This window comes from Phocoena phocoena, chromosome 17, assembly GCF_963924675.1.
Source record: "Phocoena phocoena chromosome 17, mPhoPho1.1, whole genome shotgun sequence".
Lineage (NCBI taxonomy): Eukaryota > Metazoa > Chordata > Mammalia > Artiodactyla > Phocoenidae > Phocoena > Phocoena phocoena.
In genome coordinates, this window is record NC_089235.1 from 43,001,748 (window position 1) to 43,027,540 (window position 25,793).

A 25,793-nucleotide genomic window follows, 5' to 3' on the forward strand; every position below is an offset into this window, starting at 1 on the left:
GATCCCACGTGCCGCAGAGCGGCTGGGCCCGTGGGCCATGGCCGCTGGGCCTGCGCGTCCGGAGCCTGTGCTCCACAGCGGGAGAGGCCGCAGCGGTGAGGGGCCCGCATACCGCAACAGCAACAACAACAAAAAATTGCTTTTGATTACTCTTCCAAAAATTACTAATTTTAAGTTCATTTTAAAAATATGATTTAAAAAGATCTTTCTTGCATAAATCATACCCATAATGTGTTGTCTATGGTTTTCAATTTTGATTTTTTAAAAATTGGAGCAAGAATTTGAAGACTTTGGGCTTCCCTGGTGACACAGTGGTTAAGAATCCGCCTGCCAGTGCAGGGGGCACGGGTTCGAGCCCTGGTCTGGGAAGATCCCACATGCCGCGAGCAACTAAGCCCGTGCACCACAACTACTGAGCCCATGTGCCACAACTACTGAAGCCCGCACGCCCTAGAGCCTGTGCTCTGCAACAAGAGAAGCCACCACAATGAGAAACCCGTGCACCGCTACAAAGAGTAGCCCCGCTCACCTCAACTAGAGAAAGCCCGCACGCAGCAATGAAGACCCAACACAGCCATAAATAAATAAATTAATTAATTTTAAAAAAAGAATTTGAAGATTTCTGTAAAACAGTCTAAGGGCAGAATCTGTAAATTTTTATGAAATTTTCCCTAGTCCTTTACGTGTTTCATCTATGCCTGGTTCTAGAGAAATTTTGGTTAGCAGATTGCCTTAATTCTTTCCAAAGCTTTCAACTTGTTTTTTTCTTTTTTTAAAATTCAATTTGTTTTAGTGCTTACTTATATTTAATTGGGTTTTATAGTATTTCAATTAATTACAATAATGTGTACAAATGGCATATAAAAGTTTGGAAACAAAAACAACTTTGATTCATTTTAACAGTCGTTTTTAAATTTTCACATGCATCAGAATCACATGGAGAGCTTGTTAAAACACATATTCTTGGACCCCATACACAGAGTTTCTGATTCAGTAGGTCTGGGGTGGGGCCTGAGAGTTTGCATTCCTAAGAAGTTCTCAAGGAATGATTGTTGCAGTTGGGTCACCACCACACTTAGACAACTGATGTTTTATAAGCGTACCATCAGTCAATAGGAAAAGTATATAGGTGCTCTGGAGCACAAGTGTTCCTCCAGGGCTGCTTTATAAGCATGAAACCCACGGACTTCCCTGGTGTCGTAGTGGTTGGGAATCCACCTGCCAATGCAGGGGACGTGGGTTCGATCCCTGGTCCGGGAAGATCCCACATGCCACGGAGCAACTAAGCCCGTGCACCACAACTACTGAGCCTGCACTCTAGAGCCCGCGAGCCACACCTACTGAGCCCGCGTGCCACAACTACTGAAACCTGCGTGCCTAGAGCCTGTGATCCACAACAAGAGAAGCCACCGCAATGAGAAGCCCACGCACCGCAACAAAGAGTAGCCCCTGCTCGCCGCAACTAGAGAAAGCCTGCGTGCAGCAATGAAGACCCAATGCAGCCAAAAATAAAGAAAGAAAGAAAGAATAAGCATGCAGCCCAGCCAACAAGGGAAGTACACAGGTATTCGAAAGCACAGGGGTTCCAATAACCTTGAGCATTTAGCGTGTTCTGGGCATCAGGTCCCATATTTTCAGAGGGCATGAAAAGCAGTGATTGATCGGAAGTTGGTTGAGTGGAGGTCAATTAAAAGAGCTGCTTCTGTGCAACTTTATTAACACCTCATCCAATATCGGATACTGTGCTCTAGAGCATTCTGGGAAAAAAGACGAGATTGGAGTATGTGGCTTAGACTTTAGGTCTAAGCAAAGTTTCTAGTCTCTCCCCAGTCTGATATGGGGCCAGTGTCTCTCTGAGAGCTGGGCACAGAGATTATACTCCATGGTGTGGAAGAGGAAGTTCGAGAGAGAGAGAGTCAGAGTCTGAGTTTCAGCCTTTTAGGTACAGTGACCTGCCCACTCATCATCGTGGTGCTGTCAGGGGCGTGGAACGTTTGTGTCAGGTAGATTAGCAGCTCTTCTGTTTGGAAGGGATACTAACGAGTGGGTGGCCTGAGGTGGGCGCAGCTGACTGACAGCAGACACCCATATCAGGGGTTGGGAGATTTGCAAGATGGCAGCTCAGGCCCAGCACAAGGAGGTTGCAGATGGGGAGTGTCTCCTGCTAATACAGGTTAGCGTGGGCTACAGCAAGGCCCACTCCTGTGACATGTGGCCTGGGGCACGTGCCAGGGCTTGGTATCCTTTATCTGTGCCCTCAGTGTCTCCAGTTATTTGTTTAATGATACAGTAATTCTTTTTTTTTTTTTTAATATTTATTTATTTGGCTGCGCTGTGTCTGAGTTGCAGCATGTGGGATCTTCGGTGCCATGTGCGGGATCTTCGTTGCCCCACGTGGGATCTTTTAGTTGCGGCATGCGGGTTCTTAGTTGCAGCATGTGGGATCTCGCTCCCCGGCCAGGGATCGAACCCAGGCCACCTGCACTGAGAGCGTGGACTCTTAACCACTGGACCACTAAGGAAGTCCTGATACATTGGTTCTTGAAAGATGAGACATTAACTTTTAGAAGGATCTGGTGCTAGCTCAAAATTTATATTTTGACTCAACTCCAGGAACTGGCTAACGTCCATGATATTCAGATCCTAAGACTGTATGAATGCACTGTTCCCACCAAAATTGCTTGCGTATTAAAATCACAAATATGAGGTGCTATTAGAACTCTTTAGGGAGTGAAGTTACAAAAAATCAATAACTTAACAGAAACTTAATGAAGCCTGGGAGCTAAAGAATAAACAACACATGTCATTACCCTTTAAAACTCTTTAGCTTTTCCCCTCGCATCTTTTGATTACTGTGTTAAGTATGTAATGTCTTCTCAATGCGTGGCTTTGCTTTTTTAAATTGTGCGTGTGTATTGATTTGCAGGTTCCATTTCCTTATTATTTACAAAGTTTTGATATTCAGATATCCTACATCATTATATAGAGGGAAACATTTTTTTAGGAAAAAAAAATATCATCCTTAATCCTACGATCTTGCCTACACAGCAAGCATTTTTATTTCTAATTTTCAGGTTCTGCCTTAGAGCCATATTTTACCTGGATATAATCACTGTAAATATGCAACTTTCAGATCTACTTCTTTCACCAAATCGTAATTGTCTTCCTATTTATAGTTATGTTAGAATTATAATGTTAATAACTACCTACTGCCCCAAATGGAACTCCTGAGCGTTCCCTGCAAAACCTGCACCTTCCCCATCCCTGAGTCCGCCTTAATCCCTCCCTTTTTCCCTCACCTCACCTCTAATCTGACAGGAATCTTACTGACCCCACTTTCAACCTGGTGTGTTATTGACAGTTCTCTAGGGCTGCCACAACAAAGAATCACAAACCAGGTGACTGAAAACAACAGAAATGTATTGCCTCCTAGCTCTGGGGGCTGGAAGTCTGACATCAAGGTGCTGGCAGGACCATGCCCCCTCTGAACCTTGTAGGGGAGAACCCTTCCTTGCTTCTGACGGTGGGTGTTGGTCCCCGGCACTCCTCAGCTGACAGCTGCATCACTCCCATCTGTCTTCACGTGGCATTCTTCTCTTCCTATAAGGACACCAGTCATAATCGATTAGGCCCCAGACGAATGACCTCATCTTACCTTGATTGTATTTGCAAAGACCCTACTTCCAAATAAGTTCACATTCACAGGTATATTTATAGGGGGACACACCTCAACCCAGAGGACCACCCCTCTCTCTCCGCCCCACCTCTTCCTGCACTGTTCTGGTTTACCTCCCACCCCCCCCTCCAGTTCCTCACTGGGATTATTGTACTAGCTTCCTAGCTGGTTTTCTACTGTCACATTTGCCTGCTATGGTCTATTCTTGATTCCTTTGTTCAGAACCCTCCAGAGACTCCCTAATCACTCAGAGTAAAAGCCAAAGTCCTGGCAGTGGCTCTACAGTCCCTCCTGATCTGCACTTGTTCTCACCTCTCACCCCTCTCTGCTCCAGCCACTCTGGCCTCTTTGCTGATTCTCCAGCTCACCAGGCATATTCCCACCTCTGGGCCTTTGCACCTGTTGTTGTTCCCTTTGCCCGGGACGCTCCCTCGCAGATATCCACAGGGCCCATACCTCATTCAAGACTCTGCCCAACTGCCACCTTCCTGACCACTGCTATTACATCATACCCTCACTCTCACCCACCCTGCCACAGTCTCTATTCCTTTGTGCCATCTTATTTTTCTGCAGAACACTCTCCACCTTCTAAGAGACTGTGTTCTTTACTTGTTTGTTTTCTTTTTTATCTACCACCACCATCCAAATGGAAGCTTCTCTAGGACTGGAGTTTTTGTCTGTTTTGTTATCTGTTCCATCCTTAGCACCTAAATTAGGGCCAGGCCCAGAGTAGGTGCTCGGTGAATATTTGTAGGATTAATGAGAAGTAGGCCAGCACATTTTCTCGTAACTTACTAAACCATTTATCCTTATTAAATGTTCATCTTATTTTCCTAATTTTTTGGTCACTGTAAATAATGCTGCTATAAATAGCTTATTCTGTATAGTTAATTTCCTCCTTTTTTTCAATTATTTCTTGGGGCCACATTTCCAGAGTAAATATTGTCAAATGTCCTTCCAGAAGAATTTTTATCAGTTCATAATGCCACCCACTATTAATGATCGGACTCTGTTTCCATGCTCCCTTGCCACCATTGGATTTTTTTTTAAATTAATTAATTAATTAATTAATTTTTGGCTGTGTTGGGTCTTCATTGCTGCACGAGGGATTTCTCTAGTTGCAGCGAGCAGGGGCTACTCTTCGTTTCGGTGCGTGGGATTCTCATTGTGGTTGCTTCTCTTGTTGTGGAGCACAGGCTCTAGGTGCGCGGGCTTCAGTAGTTGTGGCTTGCGGGCTCTAAAGTGCAGGCTCAATATTTGTGGCACACGGGCTTAGTTGCTTCGCAACATGTGTGATCTTCCCGGACCCGGGTTTGGACCCGTGTGCCCTGCATTGGCAGGCAGATTCTTTCTTTTTTTAACATCTTTGTTGGAGTATAATTGCTTTACATTGTTGTGTTAGTTTCTGCTGTATAACAAAGTGAATCAACTATACGTATACATATATCCCCATATTCCCTCCCTCTTGTGTCTCCCGCCCACCCTCCCTATGCCACCCCTCTAGGTGGTCACAAAGCACCGAGCTGATCTCCCTGTGCTATGCGGCTGCTTCCCACTAGCTGTCTGTTTTACATTTGGTAGTGTATATATGTCAATGCCACTCTCTCACTTCATCCCAGCTTCCCCTTCTCCCTCCCCGTGTCCTCAAGTCCATTCTCTACACCTGCGTCTTTATTCCTGTCCTGCCCCTAGGTTCTTCAGAACCACTTTTTTTTTTAGATTCCATATATATGTGTTAGCGTACGGTATTTGTTTTTCTCCTTCTGATTTACTTCACTCTGTATGACAGACTCCAGGTCCATCCACCTCACTACAAATAACTCAATTTCGTTTCTTTCTATGGCTGAGTAATATTCCATTGTATATATGAGCCACACCTTCTTTATCCATTCATCTGTCGATGGACACCTAGGTTGCTTCCATGTCCTGGCTATTGTAAATAGTTCTGGCAGGCGGATTCTTAACCACTGAGCCACCAGGGAAGTCCTGTAAGTTCTTTAGTATCTTCTGATATGAATTGTCTGATCCAGACTCCTGATTTTTTTTTTCAGAAGGGAGGTTTTAGATTCATATTTATTTATCCATCCTTTTCTGGGGGCAAAAATATTAATCCTTACTTATATTTGTTATAAGTATGTTTCCATTCTACAATGCCCTTTACCTCTGTTTGTGTTTCTACTTAAACTCTGTGTTTTAATCTTTACAGCTGTGGACTACTGTACCTCAGAAAACCACGGATGTGAACATGAGTGTGTAAACACCGACAGCTCCTACTTTTGCCGGTGCCCTAAAGGATTTGCTCTTAACCCGGATAAGAAAACATGCACAAGTAAGTTACACACATACACACACAGTTTTTGATGCTACTGCTACAAGCACTGTGGCTGAGGAAGTCTTCCAAGCACAGGATTATGTGCTGGGGTTAGGGGGCCTTTTACCTTCTGCCCTATTCCTCCTTTGTCAGGCCTTTCTTAACTTGTCCTGAGACCGTAGCCCACTCTATCTCAGTGTCACCCTTCACAGCGTCTGACAACAGTATGTATCTTTGATCAGAGACCACATGTCGGAGTGTTCCTCCAGCATCTACAGAGCGTGCTGACAATCAGACCATCTTACTTCATGCTGGCTCAGCCTGCCTGTGCCCACCAGTGTTAACAGGGCTTAAGAAATACTTTCACTGAAGCTTTGTGGCTTGTGGGCTGCAGCTCTGACTCCACACAAGTAAAGGGAAATCTCTGAGCCAAAAGGAGTTGCCTGTGGTTGCCCCTGGGTGGGGGAGGAGTTGGTGGAGGGCATTTTGCAGAGAACTGCTCAGTTTTTGTTTGAGCTGTTTAGTTCTATTTTAACTATACGCACCCACATCAGAATTAATTTGAGCTCCCCAAATCTTGACCATAACAATTTATAAACTGACGGTGGTCGTTCGTTTTGTAAAAGGATCCCAAAAACATTCTTTTAAATGTAAAGATATGTCAGAGCACTGAAGGGATTGTGTATGGATAATTATCACCCTATAGAAAGGTTCACTTGAGAAAGTTTGTTTTCAAAGTATTGGGGCCCAGCACGTTTAAAAAGTGACATTTAATAGCAATTTAGAATAAAGTCACCTCTGAAACGTCCGTCAGTGAGAAAACAGGATTTCAATTCATAAAAAGTTCATGTACCCACAACCTTTCTAACTACATCTATTATGTAAGGCAGGATATGCCTGCATAGTTTTTAAAAAGCGTCCCCCCAAAACTCCTGAAACATCAACTTGCTTTTCAGTCCCTCCCTGCATATCAACAGTTTATAAGCACCAGAGTTAGAGGCAGGGGTCTAGGATAAAACTGTAAGGGGCACAGGAAGTCAAAACATACATTTCTGGACCCCAAACCACATGCCAATAGCAGTGAACAAGGCCAGGTCCTTCCTGGAGGAGATATCTCGGCTGAGTCGAAGGCAGAGCCATCCTTCACCAGGTAAAGAAGAGTGAGATGTAGGTGGCCAGGAGGAGGAAAGATGTGCAAACATATCAGCCAGGCAGACCCATGTCCACAGCTGGCCTACGGTTGCTTATTGACCGAATAAGAGAAAGAGTGAATGGACTGTTCTGTTTCTAGCCTCCCTTCCTTTCTGAATATTCTGAGCTATGAGCCAGCGGCCTGGGCCGGGGTAGCGTTCAGGGAGTTGTGGCTGCTGGGCTGAAGAGTCAGTTCTGTCCATCAAAGGGGAGGCCACATGCCGCTGAGGGCAGTTCAAATCCCAGTGCATCTGCATTTTTGCTGGATGATCCTTTTTTTTGTGGTTCGCGGGCCTCTCACTGTTCTGGCCTTTCCCGTTGTGGAGCACAGGCTCCAGACGCGCAGGCTCAGAGGCCATGGCTCGTGGGCCCAGCCGCTCCGCGGCACGTGGGATCTTCCCGGACTGGGGCACGAACCCGCGTCCCCTGCATCGGCAGGCGGACTCTCAACCACTGCACCACCAGGGAAGCCCTTGCTGGATGATCTTGGGCAAGTTATGCCTCAGTTGCCTCAGCTGTAATAGGGGAGATAATACCGCCTACTCCATGGTGTTGTCTTGAAGGTAAATGAGAGAATTCATCTAAACCATTTAGCACGTGGCCTGGTGACAAGCAAATTCTTGAAGGGATGACACTGGCTTCAAAAAGACTTTAAATTGGGATCTATTGAGCATATACCATGTGCCTGGGGTAAGTTTAATAATGCCTAAAAAATTCAAAATTCAAGACTTCTGCTGGAGGCTGCTTGGGAACACAAGCCACACAGAGCAGCTCAGTCACCTGCAAGGTGTTATATGACCAAAGGCTCCCAGGGTGACACAGACAAGACTCATGGTAGGAGTTAAGGGAAGGAGGAGGCCAGTTGGACGAGAAGAGGTGGGGATGCGGCTGCCGCCCTGGGACAAGGCCTGGAGGGACACATGTATCCTCTCCAGTCTCCTTCCTGCCTCTGTAGCACTCCTTCCCTGGCTGGGAAGGTCACCTGACCTCACCGCCAGCCCCTGTTCCCAGGGCCTCACCATCAACATGTCACCTATCCTGAATCTCACGGGATGTGGAGAATGACAAGCCCCAGGACGGTACAAGCAGGGAGACCCTAGAAGTAGATGGTGCTGTGCAGGGGACCTGGGAGAGGAGTTCCAGCTGAGAGTCAGGGGAGGGACTGGTCCAGCTGTGAGGTCTCACCAGCTAGGCACGGAGCCTGGCAGTTCAGCTGTCTCTGGGCCCTGTTGGAGTCAAGACCCAGAAGTGGGCCCCCCCACCAATGTGTGGGCAGAGAAGAGTGCTGGGCAATCAGCCTCCGGGAGATGAGTCCCCTAGAAGGGTCCCCTTCCTGCTATGCTTGGGGGCGGGGCAGGGAGCCAGACCTGGGGAAGGGACTGGCAAGAGAATAGAACCCCCCGCCCCCCCACCGAGGACTTGGAAGGCTGTGAGAGTAGGGAATAAGGCAGTTCAGCTGTAAGAACCAAGACACTTGGGAATGCTCCAGATCTCTGACAAAAACAGGAACACAAACTGAGAAATAGGGACCAGTTAAGAGGACACAAACACAGGATGGAGGTGAAAGCTCAGAATCAAGGCAGGGATCCTCTTTTTAATTAATGAAGTATCACATCAGCTTCCCGCCAAGTCACAGCCTGGCTGCTGCTGTGATGTTGAGAGATTTAAAACAGGTTTTTCCCGTTCCTCATCAACTTGCAGAAGATGAAGTAAAAGAAACTCAGTTCCTTAAATTTGAGTCTCTATTTTTTTTAATAAATTTATTTATTTATTTATGGCTTCCTTGCGTCTTCGCTGCTGTGCGCAGGCTTTCTTTAGTTGCCGTGAGCGGGGGCTACTCTTCGTTGCGGTGCACGGGCTTCTCATTGCGGTGGCTTTGCTTGTTGCAGAGCACGGGTTCTAGGCACGCGGGCTCAGTAGTTGTGGCTCACGGGCTCTAGAGCACAGGCTCAGTAGTTGTGGCGCACGGGCTTAGTTGCTCCGTGGCATGTGGGATCTTCCCAGACCAGGGCTTGAACCCGTGTCCCCTCCATTGGCAGGTGGATTCTTAACCACTGCACCACCAGGGAAGCCCCTGAGTCTCTATTTTTAACCAAAAGTATATTTGAAAGCGAATCCAACTAGTAAGTGTGCAATTATTGTCTAAAAAATATAGACTTGTCAATGTAATATACCAAGCATGATTAATTTATGATTAAGCCAAAATGTACATAATAGAGCTTTATGTTCCTGAACAAATCATATAATTAAAATATGTAAGTAGTGTTCAGTTCTTTACCCTAAAGCATCCCATACAAATCCATCTGAATATTTTCTAGAGGGGAGAAGGGTAGGAATATGCAGGTGCCATCAATTTGCAAAATATTAGCAAGACTTTTTTTTTTTACTGTGGTAAACTATACATAATATAAAATTTTCCATTGTAACCAATTTTTTTTTTTTTTTTTTTTTTGCGTTACGCGGGCCTCTCACTGTTGTGGCCTCTCCCGTTGCGGAGCACAGGCTCTGGACGCGCAGGCTCAGCGGCCATGGCTCACGGGCCCAGCCGCTCTGCGGCATGTGGGATCTTCCCGGACCGGGGCACGAACCCGTGTCCCCTGCATCGGCAGGCGGACTCCCAACCACTGCGCCACCAGGGCAGCCCCGTTGTAACCATTTTTAAGTGTGCGGTTCAGTGGCATTAAGTACATTCATGCTGTTGTACAACCATCACCACCATCCAGCTGCAGAACTTTTTCATCTCCCTAAACTGAAACTCTGTACCCATTAAATAATAATGCCCCCCTCCCCTTTCTTCCCCACCACCCCTGGCAACCACCATTCTACTTTCTGTCTCTATGTATTTGGCTACTCTAGGTACCTATTGCAAGTGGAATCGTACAATATTTGTCCCTCTGTGATTGGCTTATTTCACTTAGCATAATGTCCTCAAGTTTCATCCATGATGTAGCATGTGTCACAATTTCCTTCCTCTTTAAGGCTGAATAATATTCCATGTATGTATACACCACATTTCGTTCATTCATCCTCCTGTGTTGCTTCCACCTCTTGGTTATTATGAATAATGCTGCTATGAGCATGGGTGTACACGTATCTGTTCAAGTCCCTGCTTTCAGCTCTTGGGCATATACTTAGAAGTGGAATTGCTGAATATTATGGGGACAAGATTTTCAGAGGTCCATAGAAACCGTTACTCCCGAACTGGCACGAGAACATTCTCAGATGCTCAGGGTCTTTTCAGGAGACAGGGATTTGTGTCTTTGGTATCAAGGAGACTGTGGGTTTCATGTCTAATGCTCAATCATCTAACACCTGTAATGTTGAATAAGGGCAGTTGTTGACATCGTATTTTGCATCTTCCTGTTTATTACTTACTGGCTTTGAGATCATTATTTTTCAGGCTCCATTGATAACTTGGTTGACATTTCTCTCCTTATTTTTCAAATAGGAGTGCTTTCACAAGGTACCAAATGAATATTAATACTTGCATTAAAAATGAAACACAGGGTCCGCCTGGAGGGGTGGGGTAGGGAGGGTGGGAGGGAGGGAGACGCAAGAGGGAAGAGATATGGGAACATATGTACAACTGATTCACTTTGTTATAAAGCAGAAAGTAACACACCATTGTAAAGCAATTATACCCCAATAAAGATGTAAAACAAAAAAATGAAACACAGACATAGGAAATAATTTTTTACTGCATCGGCAATAGACGAACTAGAATGTATCAGTCTCTGGGGTTCCTGGCCAGCTTGTTGTTAACCTGCTGAGCCCCAGTATCTTCTTACAGCCTGCAATATGCCACTTGCTTTCGTAAGACCTGTGTGCATGAATCAAAGACTCTCGGTTGGTAAAAATAGAGTCGCCATATGATCCAGCAATCCCACTCCTGGGCATATATCCAAACAAAACTATAATTTAAAAAGTTACCCCTGGGCTTCCCTGGTGGCGCAGTGGTTGAGAGTCTGCCTGCCGATGCAGGGGACACGGGTTCGTGCCCCGGTCCGGGAAGATCCCACATGCCGCGGAGCGGCTGGGCCCGTGAGCCATGGCCGCTGAGCCTGCGCGTCCAGAGCCTGTGCTCCGCAACGGGAGAGGCCACAACAGTGAGAGACCTGCATACCACACACACACACACACACACACACACACACACAAAGTTACCCCTATGTTCATAGCAGCACTATTCACAATAGGCAAGACACGGAAACAACCTAAATGTCCACTGACAGATGAATGGATAAAGAAGATGTGGTACCTTTATACAATGGAGTATTACTTATCCATAAAAAATAATGAAATAATGTCATTTGCAGTTACATGGAAGGACCTAGAGATTATCATACTAAGTGAACTAAGTCAGAAAGAGAAAGACAAATGCCATATGGTATCACTTATATGTGGAATCTAAAATATGACACAAATGAATTTACCTACGAAATGGAAACAGACTCACAGACACAGAGAACAGACTTATGGTTGCCAAGGGGGAGGGAGGGTTGGGGAAGGGTGGATTGAGAGTTTGGGATTAGCAGATGCAAACTATTATATATAGAATGGATAAACAACAAGGACCTACTGTATAGCACAGGGAACTATATTCAATATCCTGTGATAAATGATAATGGAAAAGAAAATAAATGTGTTTTCTTTAAAAAGAAGACTCTCAGTTGAAAGAGACCTCAAGTTCAACCTACTTCTAGCCCAACCACCCATCCTACAGTATCCTCACTGTGTCATCATCCAGCCTCCACTTGAATACCCCTACTGACAGGACACTTACTACACCCCCTGCAGCGCATTTCACTTTGTACAGCTCTGACTCTTAGAAAGTGATTCCTTACACTGACCTGATCACTACTTCCTTGCACTTTGAGACCAACAGGACAAATTAAGCTTCTCACATTTTCCTGTTCACTAAGAATGAGTCATATCCGAATAATTTTATTTCATTTAGTAGACTAGCCAGGCATGGAAAATGTGGAAGCAACTATCTAGACTCTAACAGACATTCCATCAATTTGCTAAAGAGATCCCCATGCCCCATAGACCGGATGGAGAAATGTGTGCTGGATGAAAGAGTCATTGGTTGAGTTCATAACTGGCCGAATGTCTGAGCTGAGATCCTCCTGGAGGGAAGTGTTTAAACAGCCTGGCCAGGAGCATCAAGGAGGGTTCACGAGCTGTCTTCTGTTCTTAGTGACTCCTTGTTGGTTCTTAGTGGGCAGTGTTTACACATCTAAACTTTCACAAAACACTCCATTAAGAGTAGTACCAGTAACCATTTATTTATTCAACAAATACCTGTTGATCGCCTACTATGTGCCAGACACATTTGTAGATACTGGGAATGCAGTGGTAAATAAAACAGACCAAGAACCTCTTGTACTTATGGAGCGTACATTCTATTGGAGCAGGCTAACAGAGGATTACAAGTCTCAACAAGAAAGTGACATTTAGGTCAAAAACTTGAAGCAGGTGAGGGAAGGAGGAAACTTTTGAAGCAGAGGAAACAGCACTGGTGCAAAGGCCCTGAGGCAGAAACTGTGATGCCTGGCAGTGTTGAGGGACAGCAAGAAAGTCCATATGACTAGATTAGAGTGAGAGATGGTGAGGCAGGTGTTATGGTCCATAGTGCATACAGCTTGCCCTCTCCACAGTCATACATTCGCTTCCTATCTCCCCAAATTCCAGCGATCCCTAGGAGTTCATGGTCACTCCCCTATGCTGAGCTCCCAAACAGGCTTTGTTTGTTTGCCTATATCTTGTGTGTCAGGTATAGACATCAGAAGCTATAAATATTGTTCCTAGCAATGTTCCCTGATTATTTTCTTCTCCAAATTACTGGGCACCTCCCACACCGTTCTTTTTTCTATTTTATTTCTGCCATTTTCCATGGCAACTAGTCTCACAATTATGTATGTGTATATTTATTTTTAACACCTTTTCTAATTGCAAAAGTAATATAGACTCATTGTAGAAAACTGGATAGTATAGAAATGAAATTGTATAAAATGATCTGTAATCTTATCACCCAGCAATAACCATTGTTAATACTGATTTGCTACATTTCTCTTGGTCTTTCTTTTTAATGCTTATGTATATATTTTTATAGAGTTGAGATCATAGAGTATAACATTAAATCATGAGCATTTTCACATGTCATTTAAACTTTATCAAAAGCATTTTAATGTCCGCGTAATATCCTATCAGATGTATGTATCACAGTTTGTTCAGCACTATTTTGGCTGTTCAAATTGTATTGTGATAAATGTTCTTGCCTATAAATCTTTGCATTTCTGATCATTTTCTTAGGAACAAAACATGAAAGGAAATTTATTGAGTCAAAGGCTATTAACATTTTTAAGGCTTTTGATGTATATTACAAAATTATTTTCCAAAAACTTTGTACCATTTTTTTATACTATACCATAAAATTGCCTGATTTTTTAAAATAAATTTATTTATTTTTGGTGGCGTCGGGTCTTCGTTGCTGTGTGCAGGCTTTCTCTAGTTGCGGCGAGCGGGGTCTACTCTTCGTTGCGGTGTGCGGGCTTCTCATTGCAGTGGCTTCTCTTGTTGCAGAGCACGGGGCTGTAGGCACGCGGGCTTCAGTAGCTGTGGCTCGAAGGCTCTAGAGCACACGCTCAGTAGTTGTGACGCACGGGCTTAGTTGCTCCGTGGCATGTGGGATCTTCCCGGACCAAGGCTAGAACGTGTGTCTCCTGCATCGGCAGGCGGATTCTTAACCACTGCGCCACCCGGAAAGCCCAAATTGCCTGATTTAAAAACTTTTTGTTAATTTACTAGGAGAAAACTTTTTCTCATTGCTTTATTTATTATCATGTCTTTAGTTACCGTTTCTTCATAAAATTATGTATGTCCAACTTACAAATGTATGTTTGTTGGTGTTATTTGATTAATGAACAATCTGTTCCATTATAAGAGATTATGTATAAGTGACTCCTATAAGCTCCATGAAGGAAAGGGCTGTACTTTTGCCCGCTGCTGATTTCATTGCCTGGCCCATGGTAGATGTTCAGAGAATATTTATTGAATGACTTAGTGAATAGTGAGGTTAACACTTTTTCACAAAGTTAATAGACATTCAAAGAAAGGAAGTATATATCTGAGCTGAAATTAAAGAAATAGATAATAGGAAACCAACAGAGAAAACTGGTAAAATCAAAAAGTGGTTTTTTGAAATTAGTAAAATTTATGAATCTCTAGCCGCACTGGTCAGGGGGGAAAAAACAGAGAAGACACAAATGACCAATATCAGGAATGAGAGAGTGGACATCACTGCAGATCCTATAAACATTGGAAGGATAATAAGGGAAAATGATAAACAAATTTATGCCAATAACTTCAGCAACTTAGATTAAATAGACAAATTCCTTGAAAGACCCAAACTGCTAATTGTTTTTTCTTTTCCATTATGGTTTATTACAGGATACTGAATATAGTTCCCTGTGCTATACAATAGGACCTTGTTGTTTATCCATTCTATATATAATAGTTTGCATCTGCTAATCCCAAACTCCCAATCCACCCTTCTCCAACCCTCCCTCCCCCTTGGCAACCACAAGTCTGTTCTCTGTGTCTGTGAGTCTGTTTCCATTTCATAGATAAGTTCATTTGTGTCATATTTTAGATTCCACATATAAGTGATACCATATGGTATTTGTCTTTCTCTTTCTGACTTACTTCACTTAGTATGGTAATCTCTAGGTCCATCCATGTAATTTCGAATGGCATTATTTCATTCTTTTTTATGGCTAAGTAACATTCCATTGGAAATAAGTACCATGTCTTCTTTATCCATTCATCTGTCGATGGACACTTTTTCCCATGTCTTGGCTATTGTAAATAGTGCTGCTATGAATACAAGGGTACATGTATCTCTTTGAATTACAGTTTTGTTTGTATATATGCTCAGGAGTGGGATTGCTGGATCATATGGCAACTCTAGTTTTAGTTTTCTGAGGAGCCTCCATACTGTTCTCCATAGTGGCTACACCAATTTATGTTCCTACCAACAGTATAGGAGGGTTTCCTTTTCAACCTTTCCAGCATTTTATTCGTAGACTTTTTAATGGTGGCCATTCTGACTAGTGTGAGGTGATACCTCACTGTGGTTTGGTTTGCATTCCTCTAATAATTAGTGATGTTGACCATATTTTCATGTGCCTGTTGGCCATCTGTATGTCATCTTTGGAGAAATGTCTATTTCTCTCTTCTGGCCACTTTCTGATTGGGTTGTTTGTTTTCTTATTATTGAGTTGTATGAGCTGTTTGTATATTTTAGAAGCCCTTGTTGGTCACATCATTTGCAAATATTTGCTCCCAGTCCATAGGTTGTTTTTTTGTTTTCTTTATGATTTCCTTTGCTGTGCAAAAGCTTATGTTTGATTAGGTCCCATTTGGGTCTTTTTGCTTTTATTTCTATTGCCTTGGGAGACTGACCATTGGTACGATTATGTCAGAGAATGTTTTGTCTATGTACTCTTCTAGGAGTTTTATGGTGTCTTGTCTTATATTTAAGTCTTTAAGCCATTTTGAGTTTATTTTTGTGTATGGTGTGAGGGTGTGTTCTAACTTCATTGATTTACATGCAGCTGTCCAGCTTTCCCAACACCACTTGCTGAAGAGACTTTTTCCCAATTCTATATTCTTGCCTCCTTTGTTGAAGATTAATTGACCATACGTGTGGGGGTTTATTTCTGGGCTCTCTATTCTATTTCATTGATCCAAATGTCTGTTTTTGTGCCAATAGCATGCTCTTTTTTTTTTAAAATACCTTTATTGGAGTATGATTGCTTTACAATGGTGTGTTAGTTTCTGCTTTATAACAAAGTGAATCAGCTATACATATACATATGTTCCCATATCTCTTCCCTCTTGCATCTCCCTCCCACCCTCCCTATCCCACCCCTCTAGGGGGTCACAAAGCACCAAGTACCCTGTGCTATGCGGCTGCTTCCCACTAGCTATCGGTTTTACATTTGGTAGTGTATATATGTCCATGCCACTCTCTCACTTTGTCCCAGCTTACCCTTCCCTCCTCCCATGTCCTCAAGTCCATTCTCTAGTAGGTCTGCATCTTTATTCCCGTCCTGCCCCTAGGTTCTTCATGACTTTTGTTTTTTTTTTTAGATTCCATATATATGTGTTAGCATACGATATTTGTTTTTCTCTTTCTGACTTACTTCACTCTGTATGACAGACTCTAGGTCCATCCACCTCACTACAAATAACTCAATTTCATTTCTTTTTATAGCATGCTCTTTTGATTACTCTAGCTTTATAGTACTGCCTGAAGTCTGGGAGGGTTATGCCTCTTGCGTTGTTCTTTTCCCTCGGGATTGCTGTGGCAATTCTGGGTCTTTTACGGTTGTATATAAACTTTAGGATTATTTGTTCTAGTTCTGTGAAAAATCTCATGGGTAGTTTGATAGGGATCACATTAAACATGTAGATTGCTTTGGCAAGTATGGCCATTTTAACAATACTAATTTTTCTAATCCAAGAGCATGGGATACTTTCCCTTTATTTATTTATTTATTTATTTATTGGCCACACTGTGTGGCATATGGGATCTTAGATCCCCGACCAGGTATCAAACCCGTGCCCCCTGCATTGGGAGCACGAAGTCTTAACCACTGGACCGCCAGGGAAGTCCCCATTTTTTAAAATCATCTTCAGTTTCCTTTATCAATGTTTTATAGTTCTCAGCCTATAAATCTTTCACCTCCTTGGTCAGGTTTATTCTAAGTATTTTATCTTTTTTGATGTAATTTTAAAAGGGATTGTTTCTTTCTTTTTTTAAATATTTATTTATTTATTTGGTTGCACCAGGCGGGCTCCTTAGTTGCGGCTTGCCAGCTCCTTAGTTGCAGCATATGGGCTTTATAGTTGTGGCTCGCTGACTCCTTAGTTGTGGCATGCATGTTGGATCTAGTTCCCTGACCAGAGATCGAACCCGGGCCCCCTGCATTGGGAGCATGGAGTCTTATCCACTGTACCACCAGGGAAGTCCCCAAGGGATTGTTCTCTACTTTCACTTTCTGATATGTCATTGTTAGTGTAAAGAAATGCAACCGACTTCTGTATGTTAATCTTGTATCCTACTACCTTGCTGAATTTGTTTATAAGTTTTAGTAGCTTTTGTGTGGAATTTTTAGGGTTTTTTGTATATAGTATCATGTCATCTGCATATAATGAGAATTTTACCTCTTCCCTTCCAATTTGGATACCTTTTATTTCTTTTTCTTATATGATTGCTGTGGCTAGGACTTCCAGTACTATGTTAAATAGAAGTGATGAGAATGGGCATCCTTATCATGTTCCAGATTTTAGCAGGAAGGCTTTCAGCTTGTCACTGTTGAGTATTATGTTGACTGTGGGTTAGTCATAAATAGCTTTTATTCTGTTGAGATACATTCCCTCTATACCCACTTTGGTAAGAGTTTTTATCATGAATGGATATTGAATTTTATCAAATGCTTTTTCTGCATCTGTTGAGATATCATGTGGTTTTTGTCTTCTTTTGTGGACGTGGTGTATCACACTGATTGATTTGCATATGTTGAAACATCCTTGTGATCCTGAGATGAAGCCAACTTAGTCATGGTGTATGATGTTTTCTATGTGTTGTTGGATTCACAAACTCCTAAAATTAACTCAAGAAGAAATAGATAATCTGAATAGGCCTCTATCTATTAAAAGAAATTGAACTTGTACTTGTAAACCTTCCCACAAAGACATCTCCAGGGCTAGTTGGCTTAACTGGTAAATTCTGCCAAATTCTACCATTTGAGGAAGAACAAATACCAAGTTTATACAAATTCTTCCAGAAAACAGTAGAGGGAGGAGCATTTTTCAACTTATTCTATAAGGCCAGCATTACCCAAATACCAAATCCAGAAAAAGACATTACCAGAAAAGAAAACCAGGGACTTCCCTGGTGGTCCAGTGGTTAAGACTCCGTGCTTCCGTTGCAGGGGGCACCGGTTCGATCCCTGGTCAGGGAACTAAGATCCAGCATGCAGCATGGTGCAGCCAAAGAAAAAGAGAAAACCACACAAATATCCCTCATGAAATACATGCAAAAGATCTTTAATTATTTTTAGCAATAAAATTCCACAATATATAAAAATGATAATACCTCATGAACAAGTGGGATTTATCCCAGGAATTCAAGGATGATTTAACATTCAAATGAAATTTAAAACATTAACATACTAAAAAGCAGAAACTATATGATCCAAGTCAACAGATACAAAAAGAGCACTGGACAAGACCTGACATTCATTTACTATTAAAAAAAGAAAAGTCTCTCAGCAGCCTAGGAATGAAGAGAACTGCCTCAACCTGATAAAGTGCATCAATGAAAAAACTATCAGCTAACATCATACTTAATGATGAAAGATTGAATGCTTTCCTTATAAGATGAGGAACAAAACAGGATACCCACTCTCACCACTTCTATTTAGCATGGACTGTAAGGTTCTGGCCATTGTAATAAGGAAGAAAAAAAGAAGGTAAGAAATGAAACCTAGATTGGAAAGGAAGAGTTAAAAGCATCTTTATTAGGTCATTGTAAATATAGAACTCTCCTGTGGTCTGTGAGTGATTCTAATAAATTATTGAAAGGAGTGAGTTGTGGGAGACCCCAAAATTGTAGGTGGCTGTGCAGAAGTGAAGGTGGCCTGGGGACCCCACTGGAGGCTGGTATCTGAAGTAAGGGCAGTCTTACTGGGGACCTTACACTTTACCTTGTGAGACTGGATGTTAACTCTGGGTAGTTAGTGTCAGAATTGAATTAAATTACAGGGCTCCCAATTGGTGTTGGAGAATTGTCTGCAGAACAAATTGAAGCAAATGAGCCTAACTGTATATGAGGTTGTTAGCATAATCACCCAGAGAATTATTTTAAGTGACAGGCGGGGAATATGTTGACTTTACATTCCAAGTGGCATATATCCGAAAAACAAAAGAGCTTTAACTGTTTCCAGTAGTATTAGCATTAATAATAGAATTGTTTTCTTATTTTGAAATTATACATATACATATATAAATATATGATACAATAAATATATATAATGTTAATGTCACTTTGTACCTATACTTTCAGCATAAGAGAAAACAAATACAAATGTAAAATCAAAATGATTAAGTAGAACATTTCAGGGCTGGTTTCTCTGTTCATATCCAATTCTGGTGCTTAGGAACAGGGACCTATGCTGATGTCCAAGGGCAAAAAGCCCCACTTCCTTTAAGAAAGGGAGCAGGGGCTTCCCTGGTGGCGCAGTGGTTGAGAGTCCACCTGCCGATGCAGGGGACGCGGGTTCGTGCCCCGGTCCGGGAAGATCCCACATGACGCGGAGCGGCTGGGCCTGTGAGCCATGGCCGCTGAGCCTGCGTGTCCGGAGCCTGTGCTCCGCAACGGGAGAAGCCACAGAAGTGAGAGGCCCGCGTACCAAAAAAAAAAAAAAGAAAGAAAGGGAGCAGGCCTGACCCTGATACCCAGTAAGGGGCAACCCTAGGCTTTTTGTTTTTCTTGCTTTTATTCCTTTTTGTTGGCCCTGTGCTGGGTTTGTTTATAAAATATTTTTTTGTTTAAATATTAAAAATGTTTTGTTAAATATTAAAAATGGAAAAATTTATTAAATATTAAAAATGGAAAATTAAAAATTTGTTAAATATTAAAAATGGAAAACTCTATACAAAAAAATGATTAAGTAAAACAAACAAACAAAACCTGTCTTTATTAACAGACAACATCTCCAACGGAATTTACAGAAAAGCTCTAGAACTATTAGTGAGTTTACCAAGGATGCAGGGTACGAGGTCAATATACAAAAATCAATTATTTTTTATTTACTTTCTTTTTTTTTTTTTAAACCGAGTCTCTTTTACTCTGTATGTCCTCCTTCCCTCTTTTTTTCTTTGCCATTCATTTGTTTTATGTTTTGTTTTGGCTGCTTTGAGTCTTCATTGCTATGCACGGGCTTTCTCTAGTGGCAGCGAGCGGGGGCTAATCTGTTGCAGTGCGTGGACTTCTCATTGCAGTGGCTTATCCTGTTGTGGAGCGTGGGTTCTAGGTGTGCGGGCTTCAGTAGTTGCAGCACGCTGGCTCAGTAGTTGCAGTGCATGGGCTCTAGGCACACGGGCTTCAGTAGTGTGGCACGCGGGCTCAGTAGTTGTGGCTCGCGGGCTCTAGAGAGCAGGCTCAGTAGTTGTGGCACACGGGCTTAGTTGTTCCACAGCATGTGGGATCTTCCCGGACCAGGGATTGAACCCATGTCCCTTGCATTAGCAGGCGGATTCTTTTTTTTTTTTTTAAACACCTTTATTGGAGTATAATTGCTTTACATTGTTGTGTTAGTTTCTGCTGTATAACATTGCCAGGCGGGTTCTTAACCACTGCACCATGAAGGAAGTCCCTTTTTATATACTTTCAATGGAAAATCACAAATTTACATTTTAAAATGCTATTTATAATAGCATCAAGAATATGTACCACCTAGGGGTAAATTTAACAAAAGATGTGAAAACCTTTACAATGAAAGCTACAAAACATTGCTAAGGGAAATTAAAGAAGACTTAACTAAATAGATATGTTCATGGATCAGAAGACTCAATACTGTTAAGATGTCTGTCCTTTCCAAATTAATCTATATAGATCACAGTATTATCTATCATAATCTTAGCATGCTTTTTCTTGTAGAAATTGACAAGCTAATTCTAAAACATATGTAGAAATGAAAAGGACTAAAATAGCCCTATTTGAAAAAGATGCACAGTGTCGAAGGACTTAAACCACCTGATTTTTAATACCAATTATAAAGCAACAGCAGTCAAGACAGTGTGGTATTGGTGTAAAGATGGAGTATAGATCAATGGAACAGAACAGAGTCCAGAGAGAGACCCACACATATATGGTGAAAGTATTTTCAACAAAGGTACTAAGGCAATTCATGGGGGAAAGGATAATGTCTTCAACTAATGGTGCTGAACAGTTGGATTGCCATGTGCAAAAGAAAAAAAAAGGAACTTGATCCTTACCTCACACTACATACAAAAATTAACTTGCAATCAGTTTTAAACTTAAATGTGAGATTGAAAACTATAAAAATTATAGAAGGAAACACAGGAAAAGATCTTAGTGACCCTGCGTTTGGCAAAGATGCCTTAAAAGAGGACACAGAAAGCACAAACTATAAAAATTAAAAATGAATAAATTGAACTTCATCAAAATTAAAACTTTTGTTCTTCAAAAGGCACTATTAGGGGCTTCCCTGGTGGCGCAGTGGTTGAGAGTCCGCCTGCCGATGCAGGGGACGCGGGTGCGTGCCCCGGTCCGGGAAGATCCCACATGCCGCGGAGCAGCTGGGCCCGTGAGCCATGGCCGCTGAGCCTGCGCGTCTGGAGCCTGTGCTCCGCAACGGGAGAGGCCACAGCAGTGAGAGGCCCGCGTACCGCAAAAAAAAAAAAAAAAAAAAAAAAAAGGTACTATTACTAAAATGAAGAAGCAAGCCACAGACTGGGAAAAAATATTTGCAAAATGTATATCCAACAAAGGGTTTGTATTTAGAACATATAAAGAACTCTTCAAACTTAGTGAGGAGACAAACAACCTAATAAAAATGGGCAAAAGATTTGACCAGACACTCCATTAAAGAAAATATAGAAATGGAAAATAAGCATATGAAAGTATATCCAACAGCATTAGTCATGAGGGAAATGTAAAATAAAACCACAATGAAATAACCACTATGTACTTACCAGAAGGGCTAAAATTACCAAGTGTTGGTAAGGTTGTGGAGCAACTGGAACTCTCATAAACTGCTGGTAGGAACGTTTAAGAAATTAATACATCTACCATACAACCCAGCCATTCTACTCCTAAATGTTTACTCAAAATGAAAGCATATGTCTGTTGGACTTCTCTGATGGTCCAGTGGCTAAGACTCCACGCTCCCAATGCGGGGGTCCTGGGTTCGATCCCTGGTCAGGGAACTAGATCCCACATGCCGCAAGTAAGAGTTCGCATGCTGCAACTAAAGATCCTACATGCCCTAACGAAGATCCCACACGCAGCAACGAAGATCCTGCATGCCGCATCTAAGACCAGATGCAGCCAAATAAATAAATAATTTTTTTTTAAAAAAAGAAAGAAAGCATATGTCTACACCAAGACTTGTTCATGAATGTTCATAGCTGCTTTATTTGTGATAGCCTCAAACTGGAAACAACTCTAATCCCTCCAGCAGGTGAATAGACAAATAAATTGTGGTATATCCATATAATGAAATACTTACTCTACAGTAAAAAAAGAACAAACTGTTGACATGCACATGAACAGGGATGAATCTCAAAATAATTATGAGGAATGAAAGAAGCCAGACCAAAAAAAACACAACTGTATGATTCCATCTATGTGAAATTCTAGAAAATGCAAACTAATTTATCTTGACAGGAGATTAACGATTATTTGGGGGCAGAGGGAGTAGTAGGAAAGAATGAATTAGAAAGTGTCTTGAGGAAACATCTGAGGGAAATGCGTAAGTTCATTACCTCGGTTGTGGTGATAGTTTTGTGGACACATATGTAAGAACATCAAATGTCCAACTTAAATATGTGCAGTTTGTTTTTTGTCATTTGTACATCAATAAAACTAAAAATGAGCGGGGAGAGTGTTTTATTTTAAAATGTTAATGTCATAAAACACAAAGGCTGTGGAAGTGTTTCTAGACTGTTGCTACTGGATAGAACACTGTGATAGTGAAAATGCTCTGTATCTGCACCATACAATATAGTAGTCAGGAGCTACTGTGGCTACTGAGCCTTAAGGTGTGGCCAGTGCAACTGAGGAACTGCATTTTAAATTTTATTTAATTTTGATCTATTTTAATTTAAAAAAAAATTTTATTGACGTATAGTCGATTTACAATGTTGTGTTTAATTTCTGCTGTAGTGATTCAGTTATACATATATATAACATGTTCTTTTTCATATTCTTTTCCATTGTGGTTTATCACAGGATACTGAATATAGTTCCCTGTGCTATGAAATAGGATGTTGTTGCTTTCCATCCTCTATATACTAGTTTGCATCTGCTAATCGCAAACTCCCATTCCTTCCTTCCCCACCTCCCCTCCCCCTTGGCAACCACAAGTCTGTTCTCTATGTGTGTGAGTCTGTTTCTGTTTCATAGATATGTTCATTTGTGTCATGTTTTGGATTCCACATATAAGTGACATCATATGGCATTTGTCTTTCTCTTTCTGACTTACTTCGCTTAGTATGATAATCTCTAGGTTCATGCATGTTGCTGCAAATTCCATTATTTCATTCTTTTTTATGGCTGAATAACATTTCATACTGTGTGTGTACATATATACACACACACACACACACACATCACACCTTCTTTATCCATTCATCTGTTGATGGACATTTAGGTTGTTTCCATTCCACTTTAATTTAAATGGCCACATTAGACAGCATGGTTCCAGATTAAAGGAAGCTAAGCATACGTGAATATTAAATATAATCTCTGACCCTCTATTGAGTTCTATACTGGAGGATGAAAAATGCTACAAAGAACATTATTAGATCAACTTAGAAGACTAGAATAAGGATGGTAGGTTAAGTAAAAGTCTTGTATAAATGTAAATTTATGAAGTATGGCTACACTGTGGTTATATAAGAGAATATCCCTCCTCTTAGGAAGCACACACTGTGTTTAAGGAAAAAGGATAGTGATATATGTAACTTACCCTCAAATAATTCAGAGAGATAAGCAAATGGGATAAAATGTTAACAATAGATAAATCTGGGTAGAGTGTATATATGTGCTTCTTGTACCTATCTACTTGTATTTTTTTTTTTAAACATCTTTATTGGGGTATAATTGCTTTACAATGGTGTGTTAGTTTCTGCTTTATAACAAAGTGAATCAGCTATACATATACATATGTTCCCATATGTCTTCCCTCTTGCGTCTCCCTCCCTCCCACTCTCCCCATCCCACCCTTCCAGGCTGTTGTACTTGTATTTTTATGTTTGCAACTTTTGTAAGTTTAAAATCATTTCCAAATAAAAAGTCTTTTTAAATACCTTTATATGTGATTGTGGTATTGCAGTTATATTTTTTAAAGAGTTCCAGTCCTTTAAGGATACATTATGAAATATTTATAGACAAAATGATATAACATCTGGGGTTTGCTTTCAAGTAATATGGCATCTTAGCATGGGGGATGGGAGTATACAGGAAACAAGGTCAGCTGTAGATGGGTTCTCTTGAAGCCGAGTGATATGCACGTGGATTTATTATACTAGTCAGTTCATTTGTTTATATATGTTTAAAGTTTTCCATAACTTTAAATTCGGAAGAATTGGCATTTTCTCAATATTTTTTCGTTTGAGAATGTTGTACGCCTTTCTCTTACTCGTTTCGTTTCCTTTGGTACAGGCTGGGAAAACTCTTTTATACCAAATGCTTCATTAGGAAAATGATATATGTAGTTCATATATTCCTTAAAACGATAAAAATCCTCATTAAAACAAAAAGACACCTTTTAAGATCCCATCAGTGGCCACTTATTTCAAGCCATTTTAGACAATGCACCAAGTTCCACTACAGCAAAATACTTGGTACAGACCTGTCAGTAGAACAGTCCTAATCCATATCTAAAAAATACTTTTATACAAGTAAAATTTCACTATTAAAAATTCCATGTGACCTTTGTTTCTGAATATTTTGGTTTAAATTAATGTGTACCTAGAGATCACATTCCCTGACTGTGAAGCCTTGAGATGATTTAAGTGTAGATGAGGCCAATGACGTCAACAGGGGAGGTGTTTTGCCCTCAAAATACGCCTTTCACTCCCAGGCCTTCTTTTTCCCAGGATATCATTTTTATCCTATTTGGCTCAGTGTTTCACTCAGTTAAGTGGTTTAAAGTTTGACTTTGGGAAGATTTCATTATTTTAATTGCGTAAGTTCAGTAACATATTCAGCCAAGCTCTCTCTTCCCGGCCTGCGACACAATGAACAACACCCAGTCACACACTTTCATTTTAGTGGCTCTGACGTAAACCCAGACAAGGAAAGCATCTTCACAAAGCATAAACATTTTGTAACATGTCAAGAAAGTTCTCTTCCTGTGGGGGCCGTATCCCTAAACATGGAAATACCTTCACTTATAGATCCCTCTGTGGCATGAGTGTTTGAGGTCACGGGAATGTATCTGTTTAGGAAAAGTTAAGACCGCAAATCCTTTGACTTTTCTATGCTAGATTTCTAGTTTTGTTCATCATTCTGAGTTTTCTTTCTTTTCAGAGATAGACTACTGTACCTCACCTGACCACGGATGCCAGCACGAGTGTGTTAACACAGATGATTCCTATTCCTGCCGCTGCTTAAAAGGCTTTACCCTGAATCCAGATCAGAAAACCTGCAGAAGTAAGTTGTGCTGGGCCTTGAAGAAGGGCTTGTTCCTCAGATGGCCCTGTTGGTTTTCCTTCCCCTTGCAAATCTCAACCAGGTGCACTTGTACTCGGTATTTGTGTTTGCTAACAGTATTCTGTCTTTTATTTTACCTT

General features: G+C 41.5%; 1 protein-coding gene across 3 annotated transcripts in view; it reads left to right on the forward strand.

Moving 5' to 3' along the window:
* MATN2 (matrilin 2) overlaps positions 1-25,793 on the forward strand; it is a 139,524-nt gene that overhangs the window by 76,131 nt on the left and 37,600 nt on the right. For 2 of the 3 annotated variants that reach the window (XM_065895091.1, XM_065895092.1), the window contains exons 5-6: positions 5,883-6,005; positions 25,531-25,653. In XM_065895091.1, coding sequence (XP_065751163.1) covers positions 5,883-6,005; positions 25,531-25,653 — 246 coding nt within the window. The remainder of the gene's footprint in view (positions 1-5,882; positions 6,006-25,530; positions 25,654-25,793) is intronic. The other variant, XM_065895093.1, reaches the window with a different exon arrangement.